A 17,993-nucleotide genomic window follows, 5' to 3' on the forward strand; every position below is an offset into this window, starting at 1 on the left:
CGGCGCGGCGCAGCGGTCCCGGGGAGCTGCGAGCTGCGAGGTGCGGGGCCGCCCGGCGGACTGTAAGTAAGTTAGTTAGTTGCGTCCCGGGACCGCCGTGCGGCCGCGCAGTCCACGCGCTGCAGGGCCGCCCCGGGTCTCCGGCTCCGGCCCTCTCGGGGGTCGTCTGTGCGCGGTGCGGGGAGGCCGAGAGCCCGGGCCTGTCCGGTGCATCCCCCCGGCCCCTGCTCCGACGACCCGAGTGTCCAGCACGCTAGGCTCCCCCACCCCCCGAGCTCCGGGTTCTTTTATCTTGCTGGGGTCCAGTCGGGCAGTTGAGGTCTTCCCCGGCACAGTAGAGTCAGGTGCGCGCCCGGGTGCGGGGTCTGGCCGGTCCGTGTGTTTCTGTTTGACCCTCCTGGGATGCATATATATATATATATATACATATATATATATATAGGTTTTGGGGTCACTATCCGGCGGTGCACAGGGGCTCCTCCTGACTCATGCACTCAGGAATTACTCCTGGTGGTGCTCAGGGGACCATATGGGATGCTGGGATCGAACCCCGGCCGGGTGCAAGGCAAACGCCCTACCCGCTGTGCCATTGCTCCAGTCCCCAAGACCCTCCTGGGATATTGAGCTTGCGAGGGTGGTGGCAGGTTTCATTGCTTTACCCTCCCCCCCTCTCTATTTTTGTTTTTTTAAAGCACTAACTGATTTTTCGTTAAAGAAAAGCAAATGAACTGAAGGTCAGAAGGATGCAAGGCGTGGGCTTCTCATAGGTTCTGCTGGAAAAGTGAATGAGAGAGGATACTGAGGGGTGGTGGCAGTGGTGGGCCGGGAGGAGCTGCAGCCTCCCACGGTCACTGGTCGGAGGAAGGTCTAAGTTGATTTCCAAGTGCCGGTAGGAAGGTTGACATGATGGACAAGATTCACGGGAGGGGGGGTGGGCTTAAATTCAGGAATGCTGCAGGAAGCCAAGAGATGACTTACGCAGTCACAATCAGGAAATAGCCTTTATGCGGTGCAACCTTAACTTCATTTTTCTTGGAACAAATGCGAAGCCAAGTGAGGTCTTTCTGGGGGTCAGTTTCCCGCACAGTGTTCCGGGCCTTCAAGGTGAAGTTGTGCATAAGGCTGGCTGGCAGACTGCAGTGGTAGTGGGGTTGTCCCCGGTGCTCTTGATGGGAATGCCTTCGGGGTTCACCACATTGAGGCCCTGCACGCCTTCCTGGCTCTCAAGTCACTTTAACGTCCCCTCCACCTCTGCCATCTGTCGGACAAATGACCTCCATTTCGCCAGCTTCCAGCCCAGTTCCCTGAGTCTTTCAGTCCCATTTAGACCTCCCCTTTACACCTCAGTTAACCTGCTGGTTGGTGGGTGGCCGACACTCCAGTTTCTGATGCAGCCATCGAGGAAATTCCTAATTTAAAAAAAGTAAAGGCCCTCCCGTTGATCATCGATATGCTCGAGCGGGCCCAGTAACGTCTCCATTGGAGACTTTGTCGTTACTGTGTTTGGCAGATCGAATACGTCACGGGGAGCTTGCCAGGCTCTGCCATGCGGGCGAGATACTCTCGAAATTCCTAATTTATCAGCATTTAAATCTAGCGCCTCTCCGAAGCCTTTAATCAGCATTCAAATGCTTGTGGGGGTGATTTGCAAACAATTTAAGATCTGGAAAAGGACGTGGCCAGGAGACAGACAATTGTGCCACGTTTGTAATAGAGTCCAAGATGCTACTTACCAGTTTTATTTAGAGGTATTTCCCGCCCCTCCACTTTTTTCCCACATTGTATGGACTTAACAAGATGAATGGGAGATAAGCTTTTGATTTACAACAGGCCAGTTTTTCACCTGATTGTTGGTGTTGGTGTTTTTGACTTTTGGGACCACGCTAGGTGATGCTTAGGGCTTACTCTTGGGTTTGTGCTCAGAGCTCACTCGTGGTGGGGCTTGAGGGATGAGGGTTGGGGATTGAAGCCGGGTCAGCCACGTGCAAGGCAAATGCCTCAAATGCCTCAACTCCTGGACTATTTCTCCCATCCCCAGTTTTCTCCTTCTAAATCTTAAAGCCTTTTTTTTTTTAATCGTTCTTGGTAAGAGCGCATATGAACACAACTTTTGACAACTAAAAGTGAATTGAGTCTTTCAGTCCGTAGGCCAAAATTCTTATTTGCGTTGCCAAATTTAACTTTTGTTTTTGTTTTGTTTTGTTTTTGGCTTTTTGAGTCACACCCGGCGATGCTCAGGGCTTACTCCCAGCTCTGCGCTCAGGAGTTACTCCTGGCTGTGCACGGAGGGACTATATGGGATGCTGGATCAGGCAAGTGCAAGGCAAACGCCCTCCCCACTGTACTATCACTCCAGCCCCTAAATTTGACTTCTGGATGTACGGATTTGCGTGTAGTATTGGTGGATTATAGAGTGAGTAGTGCTAAGAAACACCCAAGTCTAGGCTAATTAAAGGAGAGGCTGGAGCAAAACCCTTTTTTTATCTGTGCCCTCCGCTTCATAGGATGTCTTGTAAATCTTAATATATTTGAGAAACTAAACCGAATCGCCGAGATTTTATTTTCCTATGGGTCATACTCGGTGGTACTGGGAGTGTCAGGGTGCTTGAGGCACCTTGGGGCTTTGAAACGGGAGTGCCTCATGCAGAGAGTATTCTCAGCTTCAGCCTTTTGAGCTATGTTCTCTCTCAACTCCTATTTTTTAATTACAAAAAGTTCCGCTACCTACTTCTGACAGCTAGGTCACTGGTCACTGTCAAGGGTATACGAGTGACCCATTTTACTTGAGAATTTTACTTTTGCAGAATGATGTTCAGGGCCTGATGTTAACGTCCGTATTCTCTTTTTCTGTGTACATAGAATGTTCCAGAAATGACCACCCCAAATAAGACACCTCCTGGTGCAGACCCTAAGCAGCTGGAAAGGACGGGAACAGTGCGGGAAATCGGGTCCCAGGCTGTTTGGTCACTCTCATCTTGCAAACCAGGTAAAAGGAAAACAAGACAAAAAAGCAAGATCACTGGTTACGGTTGCCTTAGCCATTGGACTGTTGACATGCTTTCACTTAGGAGTAAGTTTAATGGGCTTGTCATCCGTTTTGTATCCCTTCCCCGAGGTCTACTAGTAGCCACCTGGACTCGGGGGATAGGACATCTCTTTCCCCTTCACTTTCTCTTTGTGATTCAGCTGTTACTTGGTTAGTGGTTTTCTTTGTTGATGTCTCTGGATAGATAAAATGTGAGTGTTCCGGCCATTAAACACTGTGGTTTACAATGTTGTTCATGATACATTTGTTACAGACATTCAATATTCCAACACTAGTGTGACCTTCCCTCCACCATTGTCCCCATTTTCCCAACCATACCCCAAGCCTGCCTCTTTAGCAGGCACAGAATTACTTTACATTGCTTGTTACAGCTAAATAGCTAATGCATTTATCAAAAAAAAAAATACTTAAAGGAAATTTGTGGAAGTGTTCTATCTCCCCATGGGAACTTTAAGTCTTTGCTGGAGGGTTTACAAGCTGATGCTAGTTGAGGCTTTTGTGTTATTTTGTTTATTGAGCTTTCTTGGTTTCTGTGTTACTTTCCCATCTAATGTCTCCTGCTGGGATATTAGTATGTAGAGTTCCGAGGTGTGCGTTTTGGAGGTGAGCTGCGTTTCCCAGGAGTGAACCCTGAACTCAGGGCCATAGTCTTTGTCTCATGTTGGGAAATTCCACCTGTCCATTTGAGAAGCTCATTTAATGCTTCTTGCAAAATTGGCTTCGTGTCTATCGATTCCCTAAGGTGTTTCCTGTCATGAAGCTCTGTATCTTTTTTATTTGTTTATTCATTTATTTATTTTTGCTTTTTGGGTCACACCTGGCGATGCACAGGAGTTACTCCTGGTTCGTGCACTCAGTAATTACTCCTGGCAGTGCTCGGGGGACCATATGGGATACTGGGAATCGAACCCAGGTCGGCTGCGCGCAAGGCAAACGCCCTACCCGCTGTGCTATCGCTCCAGCCCCAAAGCTCTGTATCTTTTGACGGGGAATCTAGCTGGAGAGAGTCTTCTTGGCGAGGACTTCATTTCTCTGTGTTTTTGTCCTGTCTCCTCGCATACTCCAGGAGAGGAAGAGAGACTCATTTGATCAATCTGCTTATATTGCATGGGCTTTCCTTTAGTTCCTTTTGTAAATTCCTTTGTAAGTTTCCAGTGTAGATTCCTTTTTTGATCTGTCGCTTTCTGTCTTGACTGTTTATGTGCCTTGTGTCAGTGGAGTTTTCCTACTTGAGTCATTTTCTCAGGGTCCCTTTGGGCCTCTGAATTCTTAGTGCTTGTGACCCTCATCTCTGGGACATTCTTCTCAATACCTATCACTATTGTTTCTTCATCACATTTGTCTTCCTGTTCTTCAGGGCCTCCCATGATTTCTACGCTGTTCCCTTTGAATTCATCCCATAGTTCTCTGGTATGCTGTCCATTTATTTTCAGACAGTATCTTAGTTTTTGTTTTTTTTTTTTTCTTTTTGGGTCATACTCGGCAATGCACAGGGGTTACTCCTGGCTCTGCACTCAGTAATTATTCCTGGCAGTGCTCGGGGGACCATATGGGATGTTGGGAATCGAACCTGGGTCAGCCGCATGCAAGGCAAACGCCCTCCCCACTGTACTATCGCTCCGGCCCATCAGACTGTTTCTTGCCTTCTGCTGTTTCCTAGCGGTTTCCTCCTCATTTTGGAGCTTCCCAATCTTTTTTTTTTTTTTTTAATTTTTATTAGTGAGACACCATGAGGTACAGTTGTAGACTTACAAATTTTTGTGCTTGGGTTTCAGTTATACAATGATCAAGTACCCATCCCTCCACCAGTGCCCATTTCCCACCACCACGGATCCCAGTATCCCTCCCACCCCCCATCCCTCCCACCCCACCCTGCCTCTGTGGCAGGGCATTCCCTTTTGTTCTCTCTCTCCTATTGGGAGCTTCCCGATCTTTTACTCAGCTTCTGTTCTTCTCCTGTTCAGAGTCTTACTGGCTTTTTAAACTATCACCTACCATGTTCTTCTTTTCTGTCATTTCTGACTCTAGTAATTTTTTAATTATGGCTCTTCTACTTTCTTGTGTTCTGTTGACTGCCTGTGCTATAATTTCTTTGGGCTCCTTGAACATCCTCATTATGGTGTCACTAAAGACATAATCTGAGGATTTACTGGTGTAGTTTATGTCTTTGGTGATACTGTTTTTGTTCATTGAACTTGTCGGGCAAAATTTCTCCATGTTTCCCCCATTGGTTTTCTCGTGTTCTTGTTGTGCCTGGAGTGAGTCTTTGTACAAGGTACCTTATTCACTGCACTGTCGCTCCAGCCCCCACAATTCTGTCACAAGAAGAATCCTGTTTGGGGATATTTCTTGAGATATTTTGCATCTGTGCTCCAGAGAATTACTGTTTTACACCTCGGCTCAATTTCCAAATGTTTTGAGATTTTTCTTTCAGAAACTGTTTGATCTTGGTGTTAGAGTAATGCCGCTTGTAATGAGGAGGGTTTCGTTGTACTTTTGTCTGAAGAGATTGTAGAGAGTTGGCAGTATTTCCTTTCGAAATGTTGGGTAGGGTTCACCGTGAAGCTTAAGTGATTTCTACTTTGGAAGGTCACTACTTTTCTATTCAGTTTCTGTAATAGTAGTATAGGTCTCTTTAGATGACCTCTTTGTGTAGATTTTGGTAGGTTGTGTCTTTCCAAGAATTGGGCCCTTTTATTTAAATTATCAGATTTGTATGTATAAAGTTGTTTATAAAACTCCGTTATTATTGACGGATATACAGTAATAGCTGCTTGGTGCCTCTTCCCATGAGCCTTTCCCACCGCAGTATTATTAATTGTGTTCTCTTCCTTTTTTCCTTGGTTAATCCACCTTTGTTAGAAGCTTAAGAACTTCTAATAATTTATCTTTTATTTATCTAACAACCTCTTTTATTAGTCTTTTAAAAAAAACTTGCTTATGGTTACATTGCTTTTTCTCTATTTCCTGTTTTGAATTCATTGATACCCGCTCTGATTTTTTAAAAAAATGTTTCTGTTTATTTTGAATTTCACTTGCACCCCTTTTTCTAGTTTCTCAGGTGAAAACTTAGATTACTAATTATAGGTCTCTTTTAGTATACGTACTCCATGTTAGAAATTTCTATGCTATTTCTTTTTTAAACACCTTTTTTTTTTTTTTTACGTTTTTTAGTTTTAGGGCCACATCTAGTGATGCTGGGATTATTCCTGGTTCTGCACTCAGGAATGACTCCTGTGGTGCTCGTGGGACTATATGGGATGCCCGGGTTGGTCATGCACAGGGCAAATGCCTTGCCCACTGTACTATCTCTTGGCCCCTATGCCATTTCATTATCTCTCACAACTTTGGATAATTCAGATTTTTTTTTTCCATTACAAGTATTCAAAAACTTCACTTGCTTTTTCACCCTTGGTTATTTTTGTTGTGCAGACTTTGAATGTTTTGAGAAGTGCTTGGGGCTGCTGTTCAGTGCTTGCGGGACTGTGCAGTGCCGGTTCAGGGGTTCAGCCTGGGGCTCCGGTGGACCCAACCTGTCTTCCAGCCTGCTGAGCTGTCACCCTGGCCCCAGGACACTCTTCCTTAGAAGTTTCTGTGTTCTGCTGCATTCTGGATTCTCTGTGTTCTGCTTCTGTGTTCTTCTGTGTTGGAACCAGTAAGTTCCAGTGGGTTCCGCTGAGTGATGGCACTGTGTCATTCAACCGTGTTCCCGTTCTGATTTTCTGTCACTCAGAGAGGAGAGTTGGAAGTCTTCAGCTGTACTTGGATTTGCATAGTACGACCTGTCCACTTCTTGCAGTTCTATCAGTTTTGCCTTACGGATTGTAACGTCTTGTTGTTCAGTTTCCACACCCTTGGGGTTGTTTCTGTCTTTCCACTGCAGTCTCCTGATAATGTGTGGAAGACCTTTTCGTGTGGGGTAAGCAGTTAAGTTGTGGGGTAAGCAGACTTGCTATGCTGATGTCTAGGCCCCAGTCTTTTTAGTGGGCTGGGGGTGGTGCTCGGAGACTGTTGCTGGCTCTGCTCAGGCGTGACCTCTGGTGGTGCTTGGGGGACCATATGTGGTCCCAGGGTTGAACAGTCACCGTACCTCCTGACTTCCTGTCTGGCCCCTGGTAGATTCCAGCCTTTCGGTCCTCCCTGCATCCCTTTGTGACGGCGTTGGAGCTCGCCTCTGGTGCTTTGCTGAAAGAGGCTGGAAACTTCCTACGGGTCTCTGGTGGGTCACTTCAGCCTGCTGAATGTGAGGTTCATGAAGTACATCACTGTCGTGTCTTGCGTTTTATTTGATTGATTTTTTTTTTCTGGTGACTCCTCCCCCTCCCTGCACCAAGACACATCTGCATCAGATGGATGCCTGAAAAAAGGTAAAAGCAGTGTCTATGCAAAGTTGGTCAGCTCTAGGATTACATTTACAACAGCAGGTTCAGATTCTGACCTGACTCCTTTCTTTCCAAGAAACGATGACCAATGAACTTCTCATATACGAAGCAAAGGAGTTGTATTTTAAATATTTAGCAAAGAAGGCCTAATTTCACATCTTTTTAGTTCCACATTATCAACCACAAAGTAACATTTAAAGTGATTTTTGTTTGGGGGGGCACACCCAAGTGATGCTCAGGGCTTACTCCTGGTTCTGCACTCAGGACTCCTGAGTGTTAGGGGGACCGACCCCAGGTGGTACTGGGAAACTGTGTCAGCTGCATGCTGGGCAAGTACCCTCCCCACTGTGCTGTCACCCTGGCCCTTACTTGGGGTGATTTTGAGCTCTGAATCCTCCAGTGAAATGTCACCTTATGCACTGAGCATGCCTGACTATTCTTAAAGAGAATTTCCTCATTAATAACTTTCTTAGACTTCCCTATGGTTGGATATTTTTCAGTTCAAGTCAGTGGACTATTGCTGAAATGTGTAACACTGCTAGCCATTGAAAGAGAAAAAAAGCATATAGTCCTTGCTGTCCAGAGGTTCACAGTTTAGTAGAGGAATTACAGATTTAAGTGCATGTTACTCTCCAGGGGATATAGCGATGTCACCTTTATTAGCGCTTGCTGGCACATCTTATTCCGAATACTTAATGTATACATAAATAGTGGCTTTGATAAAGTCTCCAAAAGTCAGATGGGTTTTTCTTTTTAAATAATTTTCTGGATGCTAGAACTGTCCTGTTGTAATTAAGGCATTCAGCAATGATCACATGTTGATTTCTGCTGCAGGATTTAGCATGCATTCAAATGAGGAGGACAGGCTCAAGGCAGTCCGCCTCTGTGGGTCTGTTCTGCCTCCCTCCTTCCCTGAGCCCAGACGTTCAATAGAGAATTTCGAAAAATCAGCCACCAGGCCCTTGTTGGTGGAGATTGGCAGTCGAGGCCCATGGACAGCAGCAGAGTCCCAGCTCGTGCAGGAGTGTGTGGGAGATGATGTGGATTGGGACTGAGCTGACCAGCCCCGAGCTCTCTGCAGCCCAGACTAGCCAGTCTCTGAGCGTCTCTCTTCTTTTTTTTTTTTTTTTTTTTTTTTTTTTAAGTAAAACAGATTTTATTTGAAGGCTTTTAAGGTGTGGAGGGAAAGAGGGTGAAAGTGAGAGTACCGCGCTCAAGAGAGAATGCGGGCTTCTCCAAGGGCGGAGAGAGCCCCTACACACATCCCAGCATTAGACACTAAAGCATGAAAGTCCTCATCTCAAGAGGGGAGATGCGGGTGACACATGTGCTCGGCCACGTGGGCACAAGCAGCACCTGGGCTCGGGCAGCGAATATGCCTCTGAGCGACTCTTATGGGCCCTTTCTGCTTCCCAAGCAGTCGGGCCAGACTCTCCTGTATTGTGTGGTGCAGATCTGAAAGTTGGAACGTGAGTAATTGCCCCATATTTGCAGCCTTAGCAACTTGTCTGTGGTGAGAGAGGATGCTGTTTGTCCCGTTTTTCCTGTAGTCACTCATGAGTGCAGCCCATGTCCAGCACAGCATTTATTGCAGTTTGAGTTGCCACAGTGACTAGGTTCTTCACTGGTGCTGATCTGACTCCCTGATTCTGTGGTTTGACCTACTAAAGCATCTTCAGGAGGTTAGTCTCTTTCATGGTAATTTACACTCACCTCAGTGCACCAGAGTCTGTATCACTCAGCTAAGGGCACAAGGGTCCCTTTGCGTCTGTAGTTTCCAGTCTGCGCCCCCCCCTGGTGGATTGACCTGGCCTCCCCACTCCCTGAGTGTCAACATTTGCTTCCTGTAGAGAAGGTTTTGTTTGCTTGTTTCTTTGTTTTCTTTTTGGGTTACTCCTGGCTCATGCTTGGGGGACCACATGGGATGCTGCGAATCGAACCTGGGTTGATCACGTGCAAGGCAAACGCCCTGCCCGCTGTGCTGTCATTCCAGCTCCCAGAGGTTTTTCTTGATCAGTGCCAAATTTAAGTTAAATTTCAACATCTTATTAACTTCTTCTTTTTTTTTTTTTTTTTGAGACGAGGGTTTCACACCTCAGTGATTACTCCTAACCCTGTTCTCAGGAATTACCAGTGGTGGTGCTCAGGCCACCAAATGGGATATTGGGGACTGAACCCGGGTCAGCTGCATGCAAGGCAAGTGTCCCACTTGTTGTACTATCACTCTGACCCTATTAATATAATTTTTAGGTTTTTTTTTTTTTACTGCAACTTTTTTTTTTTTTTTTTTTTTTTGCTTGTTGGGTCACACCCAGCAATGCACAGGGGTTACTCCTGGCTCTGCACTCAGGAATTACTCCTGGCGGAGCTCAGGGGACCATGTGGGATCCTGGGAATCGAACCCGGGTCAGCTGTGTGCAAAGCAAACGCTCTGCCCACCATAGTATTGCTCCGACCCCTACTGCAGCATAGTTAACAGTATCACTAACATCTATGGCTTTATTATTTGAATTAAAACTTTTAAACTGAGAAATCCTAGCTTCCAGTCGTGACAGGGCTGCTTCCCAGGCCCCCCAGGCGCTCTCCCGGGGGTGCGGATGCCTCCACCCCTGTCCCAGGGGCGTCCTCCCCCAGCTGCCACTTCTGTTGGTCGCATCTCAGGATTTGTTCAGTTGCAAGTTTTCTGATCCTTCTCTTTGTTTCCTTTCAGTCTGCCCTGGAGTGAGACCAGCGTTTGTCTCTTGCTTCCGACTTAGCTTCCTTGGGCCTGGACCCTCCACTGCATCCAAGCCACGGCCCGTTGCCATTCTTCTTTTTCCTGCAGCCGAGGCGGGTTCCATAGTGTCTCCCTGCTGTGGTTCGCCTAGCCTCTCTCTGGCCTTGGGCACTGGGGTTGTTCCGGATTTTTTTTTTTTTTTTTTTTTTTTTTTTTTTTTTTACTGAATCACCGTGAGATGCAGTTACAAAGCTTTCATGTTTGAGTTTTAGTCATACAGTGATCGAACACCCATCCCTCCACAGTGCACATTCTCCACCGCCAATGTCCCCATTATCCTCCCCCATCCTCCTTTCAAACCCTCCCCTGCCTCCATGGCAGACAATTTCCCCCATACTTTCTCTCCACTTTGGGGCATTATGGTTTGCAATACAGATACTGAGAGGCTATCACGTTTGGACCTTTATCTACTTTCAATACATATCTCCCATCCCGAACGATTCCTCCAACCATCGTTGACTTAGTGAGCCCTTCTCTATTCCAGCTGCCTTCTCCCCCAGCTGATGAGACAGGCTTTCAACTGTGGGGCAGTATTCCTGGCCCTTGTGTCTACTGTCCTTGGGTGTCAGTCTCCTATTATGTTACTTTATATTCCACAAATGAGTGCAGTCCTTCTATGTCTGTCCCTCTCTTTCCGACTCATTCCACTTAGCGTGATACTCTCCATGGCCAGCCACTTAGAAGCAAATTTCATGACTTCAGCTTTCCTAACAGCTGCATAGTATTCCACAGTGTAGATGTACCAGTCTCTTTAACCAGTTATCTCTTCTCAGGCGCTTGGGTTGTTTCCAGAATTCTGGCTATTGTGGTTGTTCCGGATCTTGGCTCTTGTAAATAGCACAGCAGTGAACGTAGGTGTATGTGTGAACGTGTATGGTTTTGATATACGTCCTCGAAAGAATGTACAATGGCTGGGAGGCCTAGGAAGACTATTCGTTGTCACTTGTTCTTGGGGAACGCAAATCAAACCAGTCAGAGATAGTCCGGCAGTGCCCGGCCTGCTTCCATTCCTAGCACCACAGGGTCCTTCCGTTCCTAGCATCATAGGGTGTGTCTCTGGGGGTTCCCAGGACAGAGGTGCCGGACATGCCTTGTACCCCACGGCCCAAGCGACATCGAGTTCTTGCCTTGAACAGCAGGACCAGTTGGCCAAGAATTGTTGGTTGGACCCCCAGACCTCATGAGCACCATTTGGGAGCCCTCATGCCCCTAGAAAAGATGGGAAACAACCAGTGGTGGTGGGGATGTGGTGGAATGGGACCCTCATTCACTCTGGTGGGACTCTTGTCTCCTATCACCTCGGTGGGAAACATTACATGTCTTTCTCTTTCCTTACTTTGCCATTTGGTCTTGCTTACTGGTCAGCTTCTAATATTGGAGAATTCAAGGAAAAAATAATTTCCTCCTCAGTGCAAAAGCTGTTTACTCTTTTCCATGTGCAAACTTAAGAGTCCAGTCTGAGACCTAGGAGAACATATTCAGAGCACATGGAGCAGAGGATTCAGCAGTACCCACGATGGAGCTCTAAGCCATGAGAAACTCAGTAGCAATAGCCAAAGGGAAAGGGAAATTATTTAAAAACATAAAAGAAAAAGTGGGTTCAAATGCCTGTTGACTTTGGAGTGAATCCTAGATGATATTCTTTAGTTTTTTGAATTTCTGTATGTTTTTGTTTTGGGACCACACTTGACTGTGTGATTGGTCCTGACCCTGCCTTCGGGATGACTTCTAGCAGGGCCGAGGGGATGGTTATATGGGATGCGGCGGGTCAAATCCAGGTTAGCCATGCGCAAGGCTTACCCGCCGTGCTATCACTCTGGCCCCAAGACGATATTCTTTAAAAACTAAGGCCAGTATTGTACACCAGCATAAGAATAACACTATGACAATGTTTCCTCAGTAATAATGATTTCAAAAAAATTTTTTTGAAGTCAGGTAACTGAGGAAACTTGGTTCTAATAGTATAAACTTCCATGTGTGCACATGATGTCTCGTGGGAGCTGAAGTTTGGTTAAGAGTCTGGAAGAAGTGTGTCTGTCTGATTGCACAGTGCTGACCACCCTACGTAGCTTATCTTCCCTGGCAGATACTCATGGAGACATCATGCTTTGAATCAAGAGCCCTTTTTTTTTTTTATTATGAGAACTTACTGTCTCTTGTGTGTTTTTAGGGTTTGGAGTGGACCAGTTACGAGATGACAACCTAGAAACTTACTGGCAGTCAGATGGCTCCCAGCCTCACTTGGTGAACATCCAGTTCAGGTAAAACACGCCTGCAGTTTCATGCTGTTCTAAGTGGGCAGAGAAATCTCTTTTTAATTGTGCTAAATTTTAATTACGCCAAGACACATTTCAACGGTAGTGAAATGCACCAGACCTTATTAGGAGCTCTGAGATTATTTTTCGGAAAACTCGATTGTGTTTTTTCGTGTTTACTCTGTGTTTTATTCTTTATGGCACCTTAACAGAATTGCCTTTGGTAATTCTCATATTTTTCTATATTGTTTACTTCAGAAAATTATTCTTTGCTGATTGGCTCATTTTACTCCTCAGATTTATGTTTCCACTTGGAAAAAAGGAGTTTTATTGTTTTTTTTTTTTCTAACTAGGAATCTTTAAAGACATTTTCAGTGTTGAGATGCTCAGTTCTTGACAGAAAAAGAACTGGCCACAGGCAGTTCATAGGTAGTAGAATTTTGCTCTTTGTTATTGTGGACTTGTGACAATATTGGGTGCCGGGGATTGAACCCAAGTCAGCTAAGTAAAGCATCCTACCTGCTGCACTATCTTACATTTCTGAGTTTCTGCAAATTATCTTAAATGTGATCTTGATTGTAATTTCTTTTCTTTTTTGTTTTGGGGCCACACCCAGCTTGGCTCAGGGCTTACACCTGACTATATAGAGATCACTCCAGGTGGTGTCTGGGGACCACATGTGGTGCCAGGGATCAGACTTGGGTCAGCTGCTTGCAAGGCAAGTGCCTAAATTCCCGTATTATCCCTCCTGGTATCACTTTTACTTTGGCTTCATACACATACACACACACACACACACGCGCGCGCGCGCGCAAACGCACACAGACACACACACACACATAATGGCATATACGTATATATGTCATTCATAATTCTACTAATGCAGAGACATTTATTGAAGAACCCAAGTATATTTAAAGAATACTGAAGATCAGAGAGGGAACTCACTGGGCTGAGTGCCTGCTTTGTATGCAGGGGGCCCAGGTTCCATCTCTTTTCCCACATAGGACCCCTTCTCCTCCTGGGTGTGGCCTCAAAAAACAGTGCAAAGAAAGATACCAACAATTTTGTTTCAGAGAGGGAGGTTGAGTTCAACCATTAGAGAAGTCCAGCAAAAAATCTGTTTCCTACAATTGTGGTTGAATGAGGATGTCGATAGCTGTGCATTTCATAGTTGTTGAAATCATCTTGAAAAGTATTGGCTGAGCATATAGACATCTACGCATCAATAAGTACATCTGTGTAGCTGGTACAGATTCCTGAAGCTCAGTCATACACATACCTCTGTTTCCTCTCTGTCCCAAATGCAGCCTGCCCTTCTCTCTTTCTCTCTTAGCGTTTTGTGAAGTGCACCCTTTTTTTGGTGTTCTGTCATTTCCTTGGGTGAATTTTAGGGGTTGGAGCGAATGCCTCGCAAGAGGTGAGCCCGGGCCCTGTTGCTGTAGCATAGCAGACTCAGTGTTCTGACATCCTAGGAAAACTGCATCAGAGCCGTGATTGCACCGTGCACCCCCTTGGAAAGCATGCAGAACAATTAGAGTACTGATTTCATTTACAAATAGTAGGTATTGGGGGCCAGAGTGATAGTACAGTGGCCAGCCCTTGTTCGATCCCCAACATCCCATAAGGTCCCCTGACCCGCCAGGAATGATCCCTAAGCACTGTTGGATGTGACTCCCCCCCCCAAAAAAAAACAACAAAATAACAGATATTGCTACTGAAGAGATCGTGCCGGGGTTAAAGTTCTTGACTTGTGTGTGGTGGCTCTGGGTTTGATCCGTGGCATCACACACGGCCCCCTAAGCATTGCCAGGCATGATCCCTGAGCACAGAACCAGGAGCAAGCCCTGCACACTCTGGGGTGTGGCTTCCTCATCCCCAACTCCCATCCCCACTCCCACATTGTCCTCCCGTTGTGTATCGATTTGCTCGAGTGGGCCCAGTAACATCTCCATTTTGAGACTTGTTGTTACTGTGTTTGGCATATTGAATACGTCACGGGGAGCTTGCCAGGCTTTACCGTGCGGGCGAGACACTCTCCGAAGCTTGCCGAGCTCTCTGAAAGGGGCGGAGGAATCGAACCCGGCTCGGCCGGGGCTGGCTGCATGCAAGGCAAATGCCCTACTGCTGTGCTATCGCTCCAGCCCACTCCCACATTAAAAAAAAAATAAAGTTGAAAATCATGTGGTGGGAAAAATCTCAGAGGCTGGTGGGAAAGGCACGTCTTGGTGCTGCTCGAGGAAGAAGCTGGCAGCCGGGCATTGGGGCAGCCCCGTGCTGTCGTCAGCACGGGACCCTTCTCCGTCCCGTCTGTCACTCTCCGCTGTCAGCTGCTATTCCGACCAGCATGTTCCTGCTTTGCAAAGGAGGAGAAGAGACACGCTGTACATTTTCCTTTTTAATTATCGTAGGTAAGCGTTTAAAATGGAATTAATGTTGGCTGATAAGGTTATCTCGTTCTCAGGTGTTCGGAGTTGTAAATCAGGCTTTCTCACCTGTGGCCTTTTGTTTGCCACCAGAATTCCAGTTGTCTGTCTGGCATGTTATTTTCCTCATTATTAAAATAAAAGGAACCAGAAATTGCTGGTGCAGAGATATACCTTACCACACCGACTCTTGAGATCAGGAGGTGTCTTGAAGTCTTTTTTTCGCCACGTTAAGATGGACATGTTGTTTGTACCTCTTTGCTTTCAGGAGAAAAACAACCGTGAAGACCTTGTGCATCTATGCAGACTATAAATCAGACGAAAGCTATACTCCCAGCAAGATCTCGGTTCGAGTAGGGAATAATTTTCACAACCTTCAAGAGATTCGGGTATGTCATTGTCTTTGTAAGACGTGTAAGCCTATAATTCCTGCTTCTGTAGGTATTGACCTGCGTGCTTGGGACGTCCTGCCCCTGAGGTAGCATTTCTCCTTGCCAGGGAATCACTGATTTCAAGCAGTCAATAAGATCCTTTAAGTGAGGCAGTTGTGAGAGAGACAACACCTGTGATTTTTGAAGACTTCCGGTAACTTGAATGCTCTCTCCGTTTTGGTTTTGGGTTCACTCCTGGTGGTGCTGGGGGGCCGTGCGGTGCCAGGGATTGGACCCCGACCTCCTGCATACAAAGCCTCTGCTCCAGCACGTTAGGTCTTTAGAGACACGAAGACCCGATTTCTACATTTATGTTTCTTCCTCCGAGTTAGTACTACAATACTTGATTCAAATTATATAAACCTGCCTCGTTTTGTCGTTAAATATAGCATCTTACAAATTTTGTTTGTATATTGACACGGCAGAGTAAGGGCATTTGTCCATGTGTTTATTTTGTTGCTTTTTATCTTTTGTTTTTTTTTAACCTTTGGTTTTGAGGCCGCACTCAGCGATGTTTGGGGGTTACTTCTGACTCTGCACTCAGGAGTCACTCCTGGCGGTGCTCGGGTGACCATATGGGATGCCGCGGATCGAACCCTGGTCGGCCGCGTGCAAGGCAAACACCCTCCCCATTGAACTATCGCTCCAGCCCCATCATCCTCTTTCAAGGTTGTTTGTGGTTTTGAGGCAATTACCTGGTCTTGATGGTTATTTTCTTTTTCTTCTTTTTTCGACTCACATCTGGCTGTGTTCAGGGGCAACTTCAGGCTCTGTTCTTGGGGATCGCTGCAGTGGTGCTCAGGGGAGCAGCGGCGCCGGGGGTTGAATTCGACCTCCTACCTGAGAAGCATGTACGCAGCTATCCCTCACGGAACCTTTCAGAGAATGACCTTGTACATTTTTATAACCATTTGTTTTTGAAAAATATCTTCGGTAAATTAGTTGTTTTTAGTTTATAAACATTTATTATGCCAACAGACCATACTTCCCATACTCGAATAGATTCATAATTCAGCTTCTCATTTTGTAACTTCTTTTACTGTAGTGCTTTTTGTCACCCACGTTATTTAACTTGTTTTTGTTTTCATGATTGCACTATGCCTGCTATTCCTAACCCTTCTTTGAGTAATGTATTTGGTTACCTTTAACACATATTTATTGCTTTCTCTAAATGATTACACTATTTTTTATACTTTAGCTGTTAGATGTTTTTATTAAATTATTAGACCATTAAGTTTTAGGAAGCTTCATTAGGAGGCTTGCTCTGTTTTGGTCTAAAACTAAAGATTGGTTATAAAATTCTCAGGTTGAAGTCTATGAAGGTAAGGTAAGGTAAAGGCCCTCCCGTTGATCGTAGATTTGCTCGAGCGGGCCCTATGAAACTCAACTCAATCAAGTATATGTGGTATTTACTTAAAATGTCCACTAGATGTCACTGTTGTCCTTTAATTACTAGTTTCCTATCCTAGTGGTAAGACCTCCAGTAGTCTTAGTTTTACTTTTTCCTGGAGTTTATTTATTCGGACATTTTTGATACATTTTGGGAAATGCACATCTTCATACATGATTTCGAGATTTATGTAGTAAACAAATGTTTAGTATTCTGCTGTAAGTTGGGGAAGTCATAAAAAGGATTGGATCATCATGGACGACTTTTCATCGGATCTTTGCTCCTGGTAGATCATGTCAGTGCTGAAATCCCAGCCACCGAGAGTGAGTGAGGGCTCTTTTAGGTAGTCTCCTGATTTTATTCTAAGTGTGTTTATATTTCTGTGTAGTGACCGCATAACCTCATGAGACCAGTAATACTAAATATTACCAGGTGATAATGTAAGTTGTTTTCCTGAAAAACTTAACGAATTTTTCTGTCCTTGTTTTCACTAAGGAACCATAATTTTTCTGGATTTTGCTTTAAAATATTAGTGCTACTGTTTGAAGCTCACGGTATAAAGTATACTTTATATTTTAATTATACCTCTTTATATGTGATGTATTCTGTAAACTTTTTTTTTCTTTTATAAGTTAAATAAGGCTGATAGTATTTTCTAAACTTCTGATGTTAATCTGTAAGATTTAAATTATTAGTTTTTAGAAAAAATTCTTGGTTCTTATAACTCAGATACTAAGACAAGTGATTAAAATGGTGTGAATTTTTATGAGGATTTTAGAGCCATCATTTCATTAGTTTTAGGACTGATTTTAACTGAGTGGAAAATCCGAGTAAATCTTTTTATATTTTTCCATGGATCCTTGCCCACTGGAGGGTGTAGTATATATTGAAGTATTTCACTAGATTTTCCCTTTTTTACTAGAAATTATGGATTTGTTTACTGAAACACTCCAAACAAACTTTTTCTTCATAATGTATTATTGGTTTGACATACCAGCTTTAAAAATTTTAGGTCAGGGTGAGAAGAACTGAAGAGTCACTGTATTTATGCAAAAAAAAAAAATTTTTTTTTTCTCTTAGTTCTTTCCAGTCCTGACGCTTGGTTGTTTCTGTACGTATTCATTATCTCTGTTGAAGAATCTCTGCTAGAAGATCAGCTCTTTCCCTCACTGTTTCGTGTTTTCACTTTAAAGCATATTTTAACTACTGGAGGAGGGGCTTAATATGGAAATGAAGCTCAGATTTTCTGCTTAATGGTTACCAGGTACTATGCCTGGGTTTAGCCAA

General features: G+C 45.0%; 1 protein-coding gene and 1 pseudogene across 2 annotated transcripts in view; one reads left to right on the forward strand and one right to left on the reverse strand.

The window, feature by feature from the left end:
• ANAPC10 (anaphase promoting complex subunit 10) overlaps positions 1-17,993 on the forward strand; it is a 52,157-nt gene that overhangs the window by 555 nt on the left and 33,609 nt on the right. Inside the window, exons 1-4 of one of the 2 annotated variants that reach the window (XM_056119040.1) lie at positions 4-62; positions 2,860-2,986; positions 12,375-12,465; positions 15,154-15,274. In XM_056119040.1, the coding sequence (XP_055975015.1) occupies positions 2,872-2,986; positions 12,375-12,465; positions 15,154-15,274 (327 nt within the window). In that variant the 5' untranslated portion in view covers positions 4-62; positions 2,860-2,871. Of the gene's footprint in view, positions 1-3; positions 63-2,859; positions 2,987-12,374; positions 12,466-15,153; positions 15,275-17,993 lie in introns of those variants that run through there. The other variant, XM_056119041.1, reaches the window with a different exon arrangement.
• LOC130028284 (dynein light chain roadblock-type 1-like) lies at positions 975-1,258 on the reverse strand (annotated as a pseudogene).

Source organism: Sorex fumeus, unplaced genomic scaffold, assembly GCF_029834395.1.
Source record: "Sorex fumeus unplaced genomic scaffold, SorFum_2.1 ptg000039l, whole genome shotgun sequence".
NCBI classification, from domain to species: Eukaryota; Metazoa; Chordata; class Mammalia; order Eulipotyphla; family Soricidae; genus Sorex; species Sorex fumeus.